We start from the raw sequence: 15,553 nt of genomic DNA on the forward strand, positions 1-15,553 counted from the left end.
GAATCCACTGTATTTGCTTTATGGCTCAGTTAGATTTAAACTGCAATTTCTTAATGCCTTAGCAGAAACTTAACCAACTCTAGTGGTTTCTGAGCATGAGCAAAGGATAGGCCGCACAGTGGCACTGAACAGCTGAAAATTTCATTGTTTAAGTTTGATTCCATTTTATTTAAACAATTCATTTTAAAATCGCATTTTATTATATATTTATAGGTAATAAAGGTTTTATAAATCCAAATAACTGCCACAAAATTACAGATACCATCTAATACTTGTAATAATGCACAATACCATCTATATGTTATTGTGCATTATTGCCCAGTGCCATGGATAGTTATTCTTTATTTTGAGTTCTTGTGTAGTCATATAGCAAAACTGGTACAAATGTGACGTTTTACTTATCCTTTTGGGACACTTGTCAAGTGCTCTTTAACTGGTAATGTCCCAGTCATACTACTGTAGGTTGTCAATTTAATTTAGTGATTATTTAATTTTAATTTGTGTGTTTGTATAGAATATGCAGATAAGTGTAGTCGGTATGTTAAGTTGTAATAGCACCATTGTGCTGATTAGAATTGTACAGGTAGTTCTGGATTTTATGAGTTAATTTGTTCCTAGCGTGCACTCGTAAAGCAGGAATTTATTTCCCATAGACATAATGTTAAAAACAGGGGTTATATTCTCAACAATGAAATTAGTTAGCTAATTAGTTTGTTTAAACAATGATTGATTTATCCAAAGAAATGGAAACATAGCCTGTAAAATCAAGCAAATTATAATAATAGAGAAATTATTTATGATTACAAATGTTAAAGAATGTTTATTCTTCATCATCATCATCGACTAAATGCACACTGGTTTATCACTCATTATTGGCTCGGAACTGGTTGGTTTGTTGTACAAGGAGTCATCTTCTTAAGAAATACTTCAAGAGGTGTTTATTTCCAAGATAATCTTCTCTTTTCTTTATAAATTTCAATAGCATGCATAAGCATTTTTAACAAAACGCACAAATTGTAACTAACACGATTTGCACGGAGTAACAAGTTTACGAAACTTAAAAAAAAGGAATGAAGAGAAGATTCTGAAAATTTATTTGTTTTTTTATACAAATGAATATTTCAGTAAAGGGGAAACACATTTCACCAATGTAAAAAACCACACAATTAACACAACTAAGTTAAACAACAATGATCCACTGGTCAGCTCAAATGCACTGAATGTTGTTATTGAGAGCTTGGCCATTTGGCCTCGTGGAGGGAACAGGCATGCGCACCTCACCACGAGGATAGGCCTCTACTACCTAATATCACTCTTTCTACATACTTGTCTGCTGTACTTAGTACTTATTAAAGAAACCAAGTGCCCTTTAGTCTCTAAACAAATCAAGGGCGAGTCCTCATACAGAATGAAGGTCTTTCACCCCACTTGAGCACACAAGTGAGTATAGTTTGCACAATGTAACATGACATAGAGGCTGGTCTCTAGCTCACCACACTCAAAGGTCAGAAATGGCTAACCCCAGCTGACTTAGCCTAGACCTCAGGCCATGCCTAGTCAGGACAAAACAGGCAAACAACTCAGACTGCAGGTACAGCTTCCACTTATGGTCTAATGTAAGAACAGAGGGGAAGGAAAGCAAAAGTCTGTCTTCCCTTCTCAGAATTAATCTCTTGATTCTGTCATATGGCTGTTAATTCATCATTAATATGCTTCATCATGGAGGAAACGTCTCCATGATGTTCACATGTTAAAGAAGCAGGATCTTCAGCTGCCTGCACAGCTGACTATTGTCCTCCAGATAAAATTATTTCTCCAAAATTAATTAGACTGGTGACCAGCAGCTGATTCAAAATCACATGAAAACAGAATGAGTATTTTAGGAAGCTTGCAGTGTACTGAAAGCTGTATCATTGAATGTGTAAGTACCACAAGTAGGCAATAGTTTTAAATGTGATGGAGGACTATTGTCTTTCATGTGATGACTGAAGTATTAATAACAGAATAATAATAATAATTATTATTATATAGTAATATTTAAGATATTATCTTAATTTAAAATCTTTTTAAAAATTTTCATTCTCTTTGTGCAAAAAAAAAAAGTGCCAAAGGAAAAAAAAAAAAAAAAAAAGACTGCACTACATTATTTGTGCAGGTTTTTAACTTGCATATAAACCACTGCTTGATAAACACTGTATAAACAGTCAATAATCAATATTATATACCAAAATATTGATGAAAAGTGAAAAATTGCCTCCAGAAATGTGTTCCTGGTTAGAATAGTTTTCTGCTTATGCTGCTCTTTGGGGCAAGAGTCTCTGAAAGCGTTACAGTGGAAGTTTATTGCGTGTATGTATATGTATATATATACAGTCGATTCTGGTTATTTGGGACACATCGGGACTAGTGCGTTTTGGCCCGATTAAGCCCCAATTATCTGAAGTTTCACGTAAATAGTTAAAAATACAGTGGACCCTTGCTTTACAATTGGTTCACTGCACAATCAAATCACATTACAATGGACTCACCATAGTAAAGTACCGTTCACTATATGATGTGTAGTAAGTGCAGGTCATTGTGATCATGTTTGTGAACTGAATTAAAATTCTATTAAACAGCGATTCTAATTAGCAAAAATTGGAGGAATATTATCCACAGGCTGTAAAAGTAAAGATATATTAAGCACAAATTTACCTTGTTACCTTACTAATTAAAAAACTAAATGATACGTGAAAATCAGAAGTAATACGTACTATAATATATACATACTAACTAGTTGACATTTCTGTTCACTGACATTTGTGGGTGGGGGTTAAAATTTAAAACAGTAAAAAGATAAGCAATCAGTAATAAAGACCATGGCACACACAAATTGCAAGTAACACGATACACACAAGTGAGAACGGAGTAAAAATTATGAAGCTTTGAAAATAGGAATGAAGAGAAGATTCTGAAAATTAATTTTCTTATATGATTGAAGATTCCATGGAAGTGTAAACACATTTCACCATAATAACCCACAGAATTCCAGCTGTCGGTATTATCGCAAATTCATTAAGATCGAGTAATCTCCATTGATATCAAGTGGAGCAACATTTAGCAAGCATTTGGAAAAGCTACTAAAAGCTGCAAAATTTGGATGAATGCTGATTGTGGTTACTCCATATTTAGGATTTTATGTAGAATAACCACAATGCTGATTGTGGTTATTGCTAAAGGTTGGTCCACTTGATATCAATGGTTTTGCTGTTGATGATCCTGGTCGGGTAGCTGACAAACTGAATGAGTATTTTGCATCTACATTCACACATGAAAAATTCTGTAGGGAAGTGGAGACAAGAAGTTTATCAAACTTTAACAGGAGCTAAATAATTTTGTAATTGATTTCTGGAGGAAAAAAGGCAGTACCTTGACAATCATCTGCTTACTTGTTGAATGTATAACAAGGAAAAGGGGTGTTAATGATGATTTGTTTTAGTTCTCTCTTTCAGCAGAGATAGTGTCTCCAGATCAATTAGGTGGGGGTCCTCAAGAAGGTCCCCAAGTGAGCAGTGCTCAGATTTCTCTTTTCGGCCCGTCAGCATTGGGGGAAGGAATGATGCCACCTATAATCAAGCAAGTGAAAGGAGATGCAGTACACTGCAAGCAAAAGAAAGCATTACATTGCTAATGGGTTACAGTATGATGAAAGTAAAAAAAAAGTAGAACATTGCAAGTGAAAGAAAGCAGTTATGTTGTATGCAAAGGAATGCAGTTAAAATGTATTATTTCTTATCTTTTATTATTATGCTTTTCACTTTTTCAGTTTGTAACTTGTTGACTACAATGTGATCTAACAGGATCTTTTTAGATGAGTAATTCCCAGAGCCTTAACATAAAGCAGTCATACTAGCCTTTCCTAAGGCAGGTAAAGATCCCAAACATACAACTAATTATCATTCCATAGTGCTTACAATTGTTTATGTAAGGTATCAAAGAGGATGGTAAATTCTCAGCTACTGTGGCACTTTGAAACTAACCACATATTCTCAAAAATGCAGTTACTTGGCAAAAACCATAAAATTTCATTTCAAAGGAAGACAGAAATTTATCATTAACCTTGAAACAGTGTTTGCCCAAACATTCCTTTCACAGTTAAATGAATTTATGCCAATTTTTAATTCTCAGAAAATGTGAGGTACAGAAAATCTTATGATGTGGTACAGGTAGGAGCAGGAGCACTTGAATTAATGTTATATAAACCATAAATAATATGATTTGGATCAGAATATTTAATTTATATAGTTCTCTTTTACATTGGTTTTTCCATCATTTTGCTGTTTAGTTATATGTTTAAGCATTTTATTTTTAATAGTTATGTGACCTTTACTTTTTTAAAGTTATTTTTAAAATATTTAAATTTTAGGTGAGCCTGTTCCAGGAGGGTGCGTTGAAATAAATTCTTTATCAAAACTTCGTCGTGTGGCACCAAAGCGTTCTAATCTTCATTCAGAACTGCCAACCTTGTTAGATATTGAGAATAATGATCCTGAAGGTTGGTAATAAGTTTTTTTTTCCCAATTTAAAAATTTTATTCACACAGCTGTTCTGTGTTTAGCACAGAGAACTGTATTATGTGATTATGTGATTTCTGCATATTTGTTCCCTTTGCCTACACACTTTTAGAAAAATTTTATAATTTGCTTGTGTTTCTTCTGATATTTCCTAGAGCTCACTTCATGTGAAAGTCTGTGAAATTTCTCTATAGCATAGTGCAACATTAACCATAACTATAGCATGATTATAATTGTAAAATATAAATTGCATTAGAAATTGTTTGTAGCAATATGTGCTGTTCTGGAATGTCACATACTGCTGTTCAAAAACTCGTGAATATATTTGGAAAGAAGTGAGCTGGGAAGAGAGGAAATAAATAGTAAAAACTTGCAACATTGAACTCTTTGCTTTATTTGTACCGAAGACTAGTTAAATATGGAAATATCATTTCAGCCTTTCAAAAGATCCTGTATATTGGCAAATCTTTGTAGATTTTGACTCAATAGAAACAAAAAAAAATTTAAATAAATTACATTAGTGTTAGAAAAGTGACATTATTTGGACTGTTTTATTGGATGATAAACAAACATGTAACTATAGAACTTTCAGCATGAATACGCAATTCTTTGTTCATAATAGTAGTGGTGTGAACGACATCAATTTAATTTTATCTCATATTGTGACTACCTTCACAACGAGTTGCCATTTGAGCTGTGACTACCTTTACAATGACTTACCATATGAGATACAATTAAATCGATGCAATTCACACTATTACTGTAGTTTTCTATTATGAACAAAGAATTGTGTATTTACACTGAAAGTTCTATAGTAAATTTCAAGTTCGTAGTTTATTATGTCTTGTGCATTTATTTCTTATTATTATATAAATTGATTAAAGAACTAAATTTAAGAAATATTAACTTTAAAATCCGTCATAATTTCACATCCTCATTTGAAGGAAACCAGCCCTAAAGTTTGGATATTTGTCAATCTTTCAGAGGAATGCCATCTTCACAGAGTAAAAACGGATTAGTAAATTCTTTTCTTATAAAGAATAAGGAAAGTCCATACTGAATGTATCTCAGAGACGGTAAAAGAAGAGAGGGATTGAGAAATAAAATAATTAGAATACCTTTATTATTCACAAATTCAGTTGAACTTCTATGACTTGAATTTTTGTTAGCTGAAGAAAATTCAAAATCTTATTTATGTCTTCCATGTTATTTTTTATAAGCAATTAAAATTTTCTCTAATACAAAGAGGATTTTTCTCAGTAAGGTTTCCTTTATTCCTTATAAGTTTGTAGCTAAAAAGGTTGACCTGAACTTTGTGATGGACTCCACAATATGAGATATATGATTCTTTATTTTCTCTGCAAATTTTGGATTCCTGTTATAGCTAGTATTTATATTACTCGTACAGTTTCTTGCTTATCAAGTCAGTTTCTGAGAATTATGAATGGTTGAAACCAGAACATAAGGAGATAACTGAAAAGTACAAGTGAGTAAAATAAGAATGTAAGGAAGTGCAGACTTACCTGATATTACTATGGATTTGCAATTGCTTTCATTGACTACAAATATGATAAAAAAATACTTATACTGCCCTACTAAATTATTAAGAAATGTATCTAATGGCATGCAGACCCTCCTTTAATGGTGGTGGTGGCAGAATTGTTGCTGTGACAGCAGCAGCAGCAGTGCTATGTGGCTTAGATTTGACTAAGTGTACAGGTATCTCTAGTAATATTCATGTGTAAGGGTGATCTTTAGATCCATCAAATTTGGTGGATGCTGAGGACTAACTTGGACGGATTGTTCCAGATGATTCCACAATCTCTGATAAGATTCATGTATGGTGACTGTTCACACTGGCAAACACTACATATCACTTGAGTACTCTGCTTAGCATTCCTCCACTCTGTGAGCCATGGTACCATTGTATATGGACAGTCCATTGCTATCCAGGTAAAATGTCATCGATATTAGTATTAATAATGCCATGTCATGCAAGGAAGCCTAAGGCTTAAGCTGCACCAGCCAAAAAAATAAATAAATAATAAATAAATAAAATAATAATAATAAAATAAAATAAATAATAATAAGAGAAAAGGAAATAGACAATCTGTGTATTTCCCTCCTCCTATAAGCGACAATCCAACTGACCTTCGAATTTCCCTAAACTGTCAGCCTATATGTAGGTAATCAAAGACATTAAGAGTAGGAGATCTGCAGATTTACTTAACAAGTACAGGTCAATGCTGAAAAAAAGTCATGAGTTAGGATTAAATTTGAAAGTGTCTGATTTTCTGCCCAGACATGATAGGAGGGAGTATATGATGAGAGCCTTGTCAATCAATTTGGCCCTGGAGGGATTGTGCAAGGCTCATGAGGTAGAATTTTTTCTCAGCGTGGTCTGTGCTTGTTAACAGGAGAGATTGCTTGTACAGGGATGGGATACACTTAAATAGAAAGGGTGCAAGTGTGTTTGCTGATGCTAACAAGGAGCGTTAGGTGAGTTGGAAAACTGCTAGCTTGGGGGGCTTCACAGACTAAAAGGTTAATAGTAGCCGTACTGCTTCTATTAGAATGAGTAGCGGACTGGAGGGCGGGGTGCTAGGGGTTCCAGGGACTAGTGAGAGTCATCATGAAACAAATAAATACATAGGCTGTGTTAGGGTAACTAAGAATAGGTGCATGTATACGTGCCTATTCACCAATGCTAGAAGTATAGTAAATAAATATGATGAATTCGAAGTGCTAGTCAAGACATCTTTCAGACAACTTGGTATTCTTTCAGCTAATTACATTTTGCTCTTCCACTCATTCCCATTCACCATAACACTCATTCACTCTCTTTCCCTTTTGCTGGGTCACTTTTTCTTTCACCAAAACTGACATTTATTCCCTTTTACCATAATTCCTAATTCACTCTTTCACTCAGTGACCAGCCTATTCATTCTGTCTTTCATTCTACATTGCATCCTCTTGCTACCAGCTTACTGATATTTTTCAGCTAATCTGCTTCCCTGGCTGCCTGTCATCTATCCCCCACATGGTTACTTATTTTGTGTGGGCCCCAGGGTCCTACACATGGCAAAGGTAGTACCGGATTGACCTGGGGGGTACCCAGGTCAATCCGATTTTGTCATGTCGGGGCACAGAATTCTGCTGTCCTGACAGTTATTAGGTCATCGTCTTTGCGTGGCAGGAGATGTGGGCAATTTTAACTATTTATTATTGTTTAATTGCTGGGAGGCTGAATTGCCATTCTTTGGATAGTTCTGCGCATTTCAAATATTTTCTGTGTGAAGGTTGTAAAGGCATTATAATTTTTCTCTTCTATAATGAATAGATATTCTTCTCCCCTTGGAAGGGGGCCAATCTGTGCTATTAGCTGTGTTCTGGGGATGTCATAAATTATACATTCATATAGAATGTGTGCCCACTCTTCACTCTTGTCACAGGTGCAATTTGGGTCATCAACCCTAAGGAGGTTAGTTTTGTCTTTAGGGAGCTATGACCTGTCAATATGAATGTTGTAAAAAGTCCAGGGGCATACCACTTAGGCGGCTTTGGGCTGACCATTGCCACCCGTGGCAGAAACCGTTTGGTAACTAGAACTCTGATTTCCTGCTCCCATTTTGTTTGCCATGGCTCATAGAGATTTGTGGCTATTCTTTTTCTTTCAGCATTGATGGTGTTGGCTGTATCAAGGGCTACCCCCAGAAATTCTTGTATTAAGTCTATAAAACAAGTCTCTTTTGGCTACTTCCAGGTAAAGTGGGAGTGCTCCGGCCAGCAACTGTAGTGCAGGTTTGCTCACTGTGCAACTTGCTCTGGTAATGGTGAGAAGTATTATCCTTTGTATCAATTCTAATTTATTCCTGTTTCTTACTATGGCCAAACAGGTGAACCATGCACCAGCTCCATAGGTGATAACATGTAGGAACATTGCACAGTATATGATTGCCAGGGTCTTTATTTTGAGCTCCCAGTCTGATTGACTGATCCCAGCAATCATACCTGCATAATTTCTCACTTTCTTTGCCAAGTAGGTCAAATGGGAATAAAAAGTTAATTTTGAATCAAAGACCACTCCAAGATATTTTAGTTCTGTAACTATTTTTATTGTAGGTGTGTTAATTTTAATTTGTGGACATTTTCTTATGTCCAAATTGCCTTTTAGAACTATTTGTTTGGTTTTTCCAAGCGATATTTTTAGCATATGCATTTGTGCCCACTCTTGCAGCTGAAAGAGGGTGGCATTTGATCTTTGCTCTACAACCACTCATATGTTACCTTTTACGAGGAAAATCATGTGACCCGCAAAGGCCAGGCTATCCACAGGGCCCAGATCCAATGCCAAAAATTCATCCAGAACAATTCCAGAAGAAAGGGCCAAGGATTGAACCCTGTGGGCAGCCTTTATTCACAGGGCATGTCATTTCCTGGAACCTTGTGTGCATTGAGACACATCTGTCTGTAAGATAGCTGTTTATTACCTTATACAGGAACTTCCCGACATACATAATGGCTGCATTCCGCGGAACGCTATGGAAGTCGGAATTTCCCCAATGCTTGTGCAGCATCGCAACTGTACTTGCTGAATTGATTGAATCAAAAAAGAAATGTTCGACGAACATGTAAATAGAATTATTTATTGTATTTATTCAATTTTTTTATCTTATGCGCAGGAAAAATTACAAAAGCATGCAATTTAAAAATTTTAAAATTACAAAAAAAGAGAGGAGACAGGCATAACATCAGTAAGCTTTACCTCTTGAGCATCGTTGCCAGAATCGATGTCTTCAGCCAATAAGTACGCCGCTGTGGAGGTTGAGGCCTGTGGAGATTTAGAAGGGATCAGCCACTCAGCCATACGAAAGAACATATCAATGGATGACTGGATGGTGGCTTTTTTCTTTTCATCGTAGATTTCTTTGTAGCAAGCCAGCATATCATTCACCCCTCTGTTAACTTTTAAGAATCGTTCGCTGTCAGGATCCATTGCAACTGTGCTCGCTGAATTGATTGAATCAAAAAGAAATGTTCGACGAACATGTAAATAGAATTATTTATTATATTTATTCAATTTTTTTATCTTATGCGCAGGAAAAATTACAAAAGCATGCAATTTTAAAATTATAAAATTACAAAAAAAGAGGAGACAGGCATAATATCAGTAAGTTTTACCTCTCGAGCATCGTTGCCAGAATCGGTCTTCAGCTGATAAGTATGCCGCTGTGGAGGTTGAGGCCTGTGGAGATTTAGAAGGGGTCAGCCACTCAGCCATACGAAAGAACATATCAGTGGATGACTGGATGGTGGCTTTTTTCTTTTCATCGTAGATTTCTTTGTTTGTTTGTTATTTGGTTTTTAGGAGCATTAGCAACTAAGGCCATATTGCTCTGGGATATGCTGTGGTCATTCCCTGACCTTTCCGCATCCTCCGTATTTGGTGGTGACGGGCTCGAACCCCTGTCTAATCAAGAAGCGTGTGCTACGCACTGCTGCTCCTTCCCACCTGGCTACGGAGGCGCCAGATTTCTTTGTAGCAAGCAAGCATATCATTCATCCCTTGGTTAACTTTTAAGAATCTTTCGCTGTCATGATCCATCTTCTCAGACCTCACCATTGCCGATGCAATTTCACGAAATGCCAGTGCCATCTCTCTCTCTCTCTCTCTCTCTGGTGATGAAGTGTCTCGGCTTCTCATTTGGTTCATCATGAGCTTCGTCAGCATTGTCAGCGTATTCTTCTTTCACTATCGCTGCCTGCAAGTCAATAAGTTCTTCGTTAGATAATTCCTTCTCTTCTTCCTCTATTAACTCCTCCACGTCTTTGCAAAATCTCCAACTGAAGTAGCTCTGCGACCTTTACAATCTTATCTGTAACCTCTTCATATGATTCATCTTTTTCAAACCCTTCAAAGCCTTTTATGTACTGTGGGCATATTTTCTTCCATGCACCATTTAAACAACTTTTAATAATTTCCACCCAGGCATTATTAATGTTTTAAGATGGCATGGTAAATATTGAAAGATTTCAAACGTCTCTTAAAGTACAATTTTTCTCACCATCTACTGCAGACCATGCTTGCAGTAGAGTAAAGTCGTGTTCGGCAGTAGAAATATTACTCTCACGTTCAAATTGAAATCATCTAGATGCGTAAGATGTCCAGGAGCATTATCTAATAGAAGCAAAAATCTTGAAAGGAATGTCATTGTCTTTACAATATTTTTCAACCTCTGGGAATGAAGCAGCATTTAAACCAATCCTCAAAGAGAGATATTGTTATCCATGCTCTCTGGTTCAATTGCAAATGCATGGGTAGAGTGGCTTTATTGATACCCTTAAGTGCAGGAGGATTTCCAGAATGGTACATAAGCACTGGTTTTAATCTGTAATCTCCCGCTGCATTAGCCCCAAGCAAGGCCCTATCCATTTTTTGAAGCCTTGCATTTTGGCATTATCTTTCCCTCTTTAGCAATGTATATTCGATCTGGAATTTTTTTCCAATTCAGATTAGTCTCGTCAACGTTAAAAATTTGCTGCATTGAATAGCCACCTTCATCAATAATTTTTTCCAACACATCACAAAATTTCTCTGCAACTGCAGAATCAGCACTGGCGACTTCACCAGCATACAGAAAAGAGTTCTTTACCTATTTAAACTCAAGAAGGAAAGGGATGAATCAGATTGGTCCACTGAATGTTGATGGTTCAACAGTTGAGGATCCAGCTCAGGTGGCTAACAATCTAAACGAGTATTTTGCATCTACATTCACACATGAGGAGTTATTCAGGAAGGGGAATGTCGTTGGTGAAGTAAACATTGGCAGTGAGCTAGATGATTTTCTAATAACTGAGAGGAAAGTGGAGGAGAAATTGTTGAGGATAAACATAAAAAAGGCACCCGGGGTGGATGGGATCTAGCCAGTTATATTAAAGGAGGCAGCAAAGGAAGTAAACAAACCCCTAGCCATAATTATGAGAGCTTCTTTGGACTCAGGGGAGGTACCCATGGACTGGAGATGTGCAAATGTAACCCCAATTCACAAAGGAGGTTCAAAGGCTGACACAAGTAATTATAGACCTGTTAGTTTAACTTCGGTTCCAGGAAAATTAATGGAGGCACTGGTTAAAGAAGCACTGCAGGATCATCTGGACAAGAATTCAGTTATAGTTCAGACACAGCATGGTTTTGTTAAGGGCAGGTCTTGTCTGACCAATTTGATTGGATACTATGATGTAGTCACAAAAGAACTGGATGCAGGGAATAACTTTGATATTATATATTTGGATCTTAGAAAGGCTTTTGATACTGTTGCGCATGGAAGACTGCTGCACAAATTGGAGAAGTGTGGCATTGGAGGCAAATTGCTGCTATGGATAAAGGGATGGTTGAGTGGCAGAAGACAGAGAGTGGTAATCAATGGACACTGCTCAACGTGGACTAATGTTATTAGTGGAGTTCCTCAGGGTTCAGTGTTGGGTCCATTGTTGTTTTCTGTATTTATAAATGATATTGATGATGGTGTATCAGGCTTAATGTCCAAGTTTGCAGACGATACCAAGGTTGGCAGGGTTGTTAAGGACACTACTGATACTATGCTGCTGCAACAGGATCTGGAAAGGTTGAGCAGATGGGCTGAGAGGTGGCAAATGAAGTTTAACATTGACAAATGTAAAGTACTACATATGGGAAACAGTAACCCCAGATCAACGTATCAACTCTGTGGTACTACGCTGACAGTGGTAGAGAATGAAAAGGACCTGGGGGTAATTGTGCAGGCAGATATGAAGTTCTCTGAGCAGTGCAGACGAGCTGCAAGAGTAGCTCATGGTGTCTTGTCAATGATATACAGGAATTTTTCTAGCAGGGACAGAGATGTGATTATTCCCTTTTATAAGGCATTGGTCAGGCCACACCTTGAGTACTGTATACAGGTCTGGAGGCCTCATTTCAAGAAGGATATAGAGCTGCTGGAACGAGTACAGAGAAGGGCAACAAGATTAGTGAATGGAACAAAGGGTTGCCCTTACGAAGAAAGGCTTAAGTTTTGCAAATTACAGAGCCTGGAGACTAGGCATCGGCGAGGTGATCTGATAGAGGTGTATAAGGCTTTGAAAGGCTTGAGCATGCTCAATGCCGATGAGATTCTTCCTCTTGCTCAGAATAATCACCTGAGAGGGCATAAATTCAAATTGAGGAAGGACGGATGTCGGATAGATGTGCGGAAATTTGCCTTTAGCCAGCGGGCAGTTGGTTTGTGGAATAAACTCCCATCGCTTGTTGTTGAAGTTGATAGCCTAAACAAATTTAACGCTCAGCTGGACAGGTATTTCGAACGAACGGAGGGGTGAAATGGGAGTAGTGGTTTTTTTTTTTTTTTTTTGGCTGATGCTGAATAAGCTTGCTTTCTTGCATCATATGCCTCTACTAATGCTAATGCTAATACTTTAATGTTTTGGAAACCAACGCTATGCTTGAACCTATTAAACCACTCGTTGCTTGCCGTAAGCCTTGTTGTTTTTAATGTACGAAATACCATAACGCGGAGATTTTTAGTTACACATGTACCACGTTATAGCAGAACTGACTATATATTAAGATTATTATAATACTTAAAACATTTGAATGATTTTTTGAAAATTTTAATCTGTGATTTTCATATTATTAAACTGAGAGTATTGTCAGTAGTAGTAGTAGTGGCATCTGATGCAAGAAAGAGTGTATTTGCTTATGCAGCATCAACCAAAAAAAAAAAAAAAAAATTTTCACACAACCATTCCCTCTAAATGTTTGTCCAGTTCCTCCTTAAATTTATTTATCCTATCAACTTCCACAATGACAGATGGAAATTTGTTCCAGCAATTACCCGCTGGCTAAAGGCAAATTTTTGCACATCTATTCTACATCTGTTTTTCCTTAATTTGAATTTATGTCCCCTTAGGTTCGTAATCTGAACAAGTGGAAGAATCCCATCAGAATTCAGCGTGCTCAACCCATTCAAGGCCTTACACACATCAATCAGATCAATGTAAACCTGCTTCTGCATAGTATTGAGCTAATCTGCTATATATTAGTCTTTCGTATATTTTCCCTAGTACAAGGAGTAGGGTTATTGGTCTATGTGATTTGGGATAAGTAGGGGGTTTCTCAGGGTTTTTGAGAATTAATCTTAATACAGCTTTTTTCCATATTTTTGGGAATATGCCTTCTGTCATACAGTTATTATACAGGGTATCTCAAAAATATTGGTACAAACGTTTAGGGGAGGTAGGTAACATCTAAAGGAATGTGAATCGCATAGGAAAACATAACAGGAAACATCACAGGAAATTAGTAGCAGAGGCACAAGAAGCAGAAATGACACAAGACAGTAATTAGTGGCAAACATTTATTTGACATAATATTAACAATGGAGTACGAGATGGATGCATTTCATGATGTTACAACAGATACTCGAAGGTTCCACCATGAGATGCGATGCATGCGTGACACCGACGCAGCATGGATTGGCAGACACTGTTGAACACACCTGGAGTTTCTTTGACAGTAGCAGCAGTGCAGACGAGAATCGCCACGGAATCCATTTCCGTCTCCACAGGCGATTCATACACAATAGATTTGAGGGCCCCCCACAGAAAGAAATCAAGGCTCAATAAATCAGGTGAGCGTGGGGGGCCAGGCAACGGGTCCACCACAGCCAATCCATTGACACCCAAAATGCCTGTTCAAATGGGCAGGCGCTCCGTCATGTTGAAGACAAATGTAGTAGTAGTAGTAGTGGCATGTGATGGAAGAAAGCAAGTGTATGAGCTTATGCAGCATCAGCTAAAAAAAAAAAAAAAAAAAAAATCACACCATTCCCTCCAAATGCCTGTCCAGTTCCTTCTTAAATTTATTCAACCTATCAACTTCCACAAGGACAGATGGAAGTTTGTTCCAGCAATTAACCACCCGCTGGCTAAAGGCAAATTTCCGCACATCTATTCTACCTCTGTCCTTTCTTAATTTGAATTTATGCCCCCTTAGGTTCGTAATCTGAACAAGTGGAAGAATCCCATCAGAATTCAGCATACTTAACCCATTCAAGGCCTTATACACCTCAATCAGATCACCACACAGGTGCCTAGTCTCCAGCCACTGCAGTTTGCAGAACTTAAGCCTCTCTTGGTAAGAGGATCCCTTCATTCCCCTCACCAATCTTGTTGCCCTTCTCTGCACACGCTCAAGTAAATCTACATCCTTCCTAAAATGAGGCCTCCAGACCTGTATGCAGTACTCAAGGCGTGGCCTGACCATTGCCTTATACAGAGGGACAATCACCTCCTTCTCCCTGCTAGCAAAATTTTTATATATCATTGACAAAACCCCATGACCTGCCCTGGCAGCCTGTCTGCATTGCTCAGAAAACTTCATATCTGACTGCCCAATTACTCCCAGGTCTTTTTCATTTTCTACCACCTTAAGTGTAGTACCACACAGTTGGTACATTTCTCTGGGGTTACTTCTACCCATATGGAGTACTTTGCATTAGTCAAGGTTAAACTTCAGTTGCCACTTTTTAGCCCATCTGCCCAAATTATCTAGATCCTGTTGCAGTAGCACACTGCTATTACTGTCATTAACAACCCTGCCAACCTTTGTATCATCTGCAAACTTCGACATTAAGCCTGATATACCTTCATTAATATCATTGATAAATATACAAAACAACAGTGGACCTAACACCGAACCCTGTGGAACTCTACTAATAACATTAGTCCACGAAGAGCAGCACCCATTGATTACCGCCCTCTGTCTTCTCCAACTTAACCATCCTTTTATCCATTGTAGCAACTTATCGTTAATACCATTCTGCTGCAATTTGTACAATAGTCTTCCATGCGCAACAGTGTCAAAAGCTTTCCCAAAATCCAAATATATGATAAAATTATTTTTTGCATCCAGTTCCTTTGTAACCACATCATAACATCCTATCAAATTTGTAAGACAAGACTTT

General features: G+C 37.3%; 1 protein-coding gene across 2 annotated transcripts in view; it reads left to right on the forward strand.

Annotated features, from left to right (window-relative positions):
• LOC150087026 (tubulin polyglutamylase complex subunit 2) overlaps nucleotides 1-15,553 on the forward strand; it is a 153,507-nt gene that overhangs the window by 24,014 nt on the left and 113,940 nt on the right. For both annotated transcript variants that reach the window (XM_090371756.1, XM_090371755.1), the window contains exon 4: nucleotides 4,406-4,534. In XM_090371756.1, the coding sequence (XP_090227882.1) occupies nucleotides 4,406-4,534 (129 nt within the window). The remainder of the gene's footprint in view (nucleotides 1-4,405; nucleotides 4,535-15,553) is intronic.

Source organism: Mastigoproctus giganteus, chromosome 4 (genome assembly GCF_048544385.1).
Source record: "Mastigoproctus giganteus isolate SK-2022 chromosome 4, ASM4854438v1, whole genome shotgun sequence".
Classification (NCBI taxonomy): Eukaryota; Metazoa; Arthropoda; class Arachnida; order Uropygi; family Thelyphonidae; genus Mastigoproctus; species Mastigoproctus giganteus.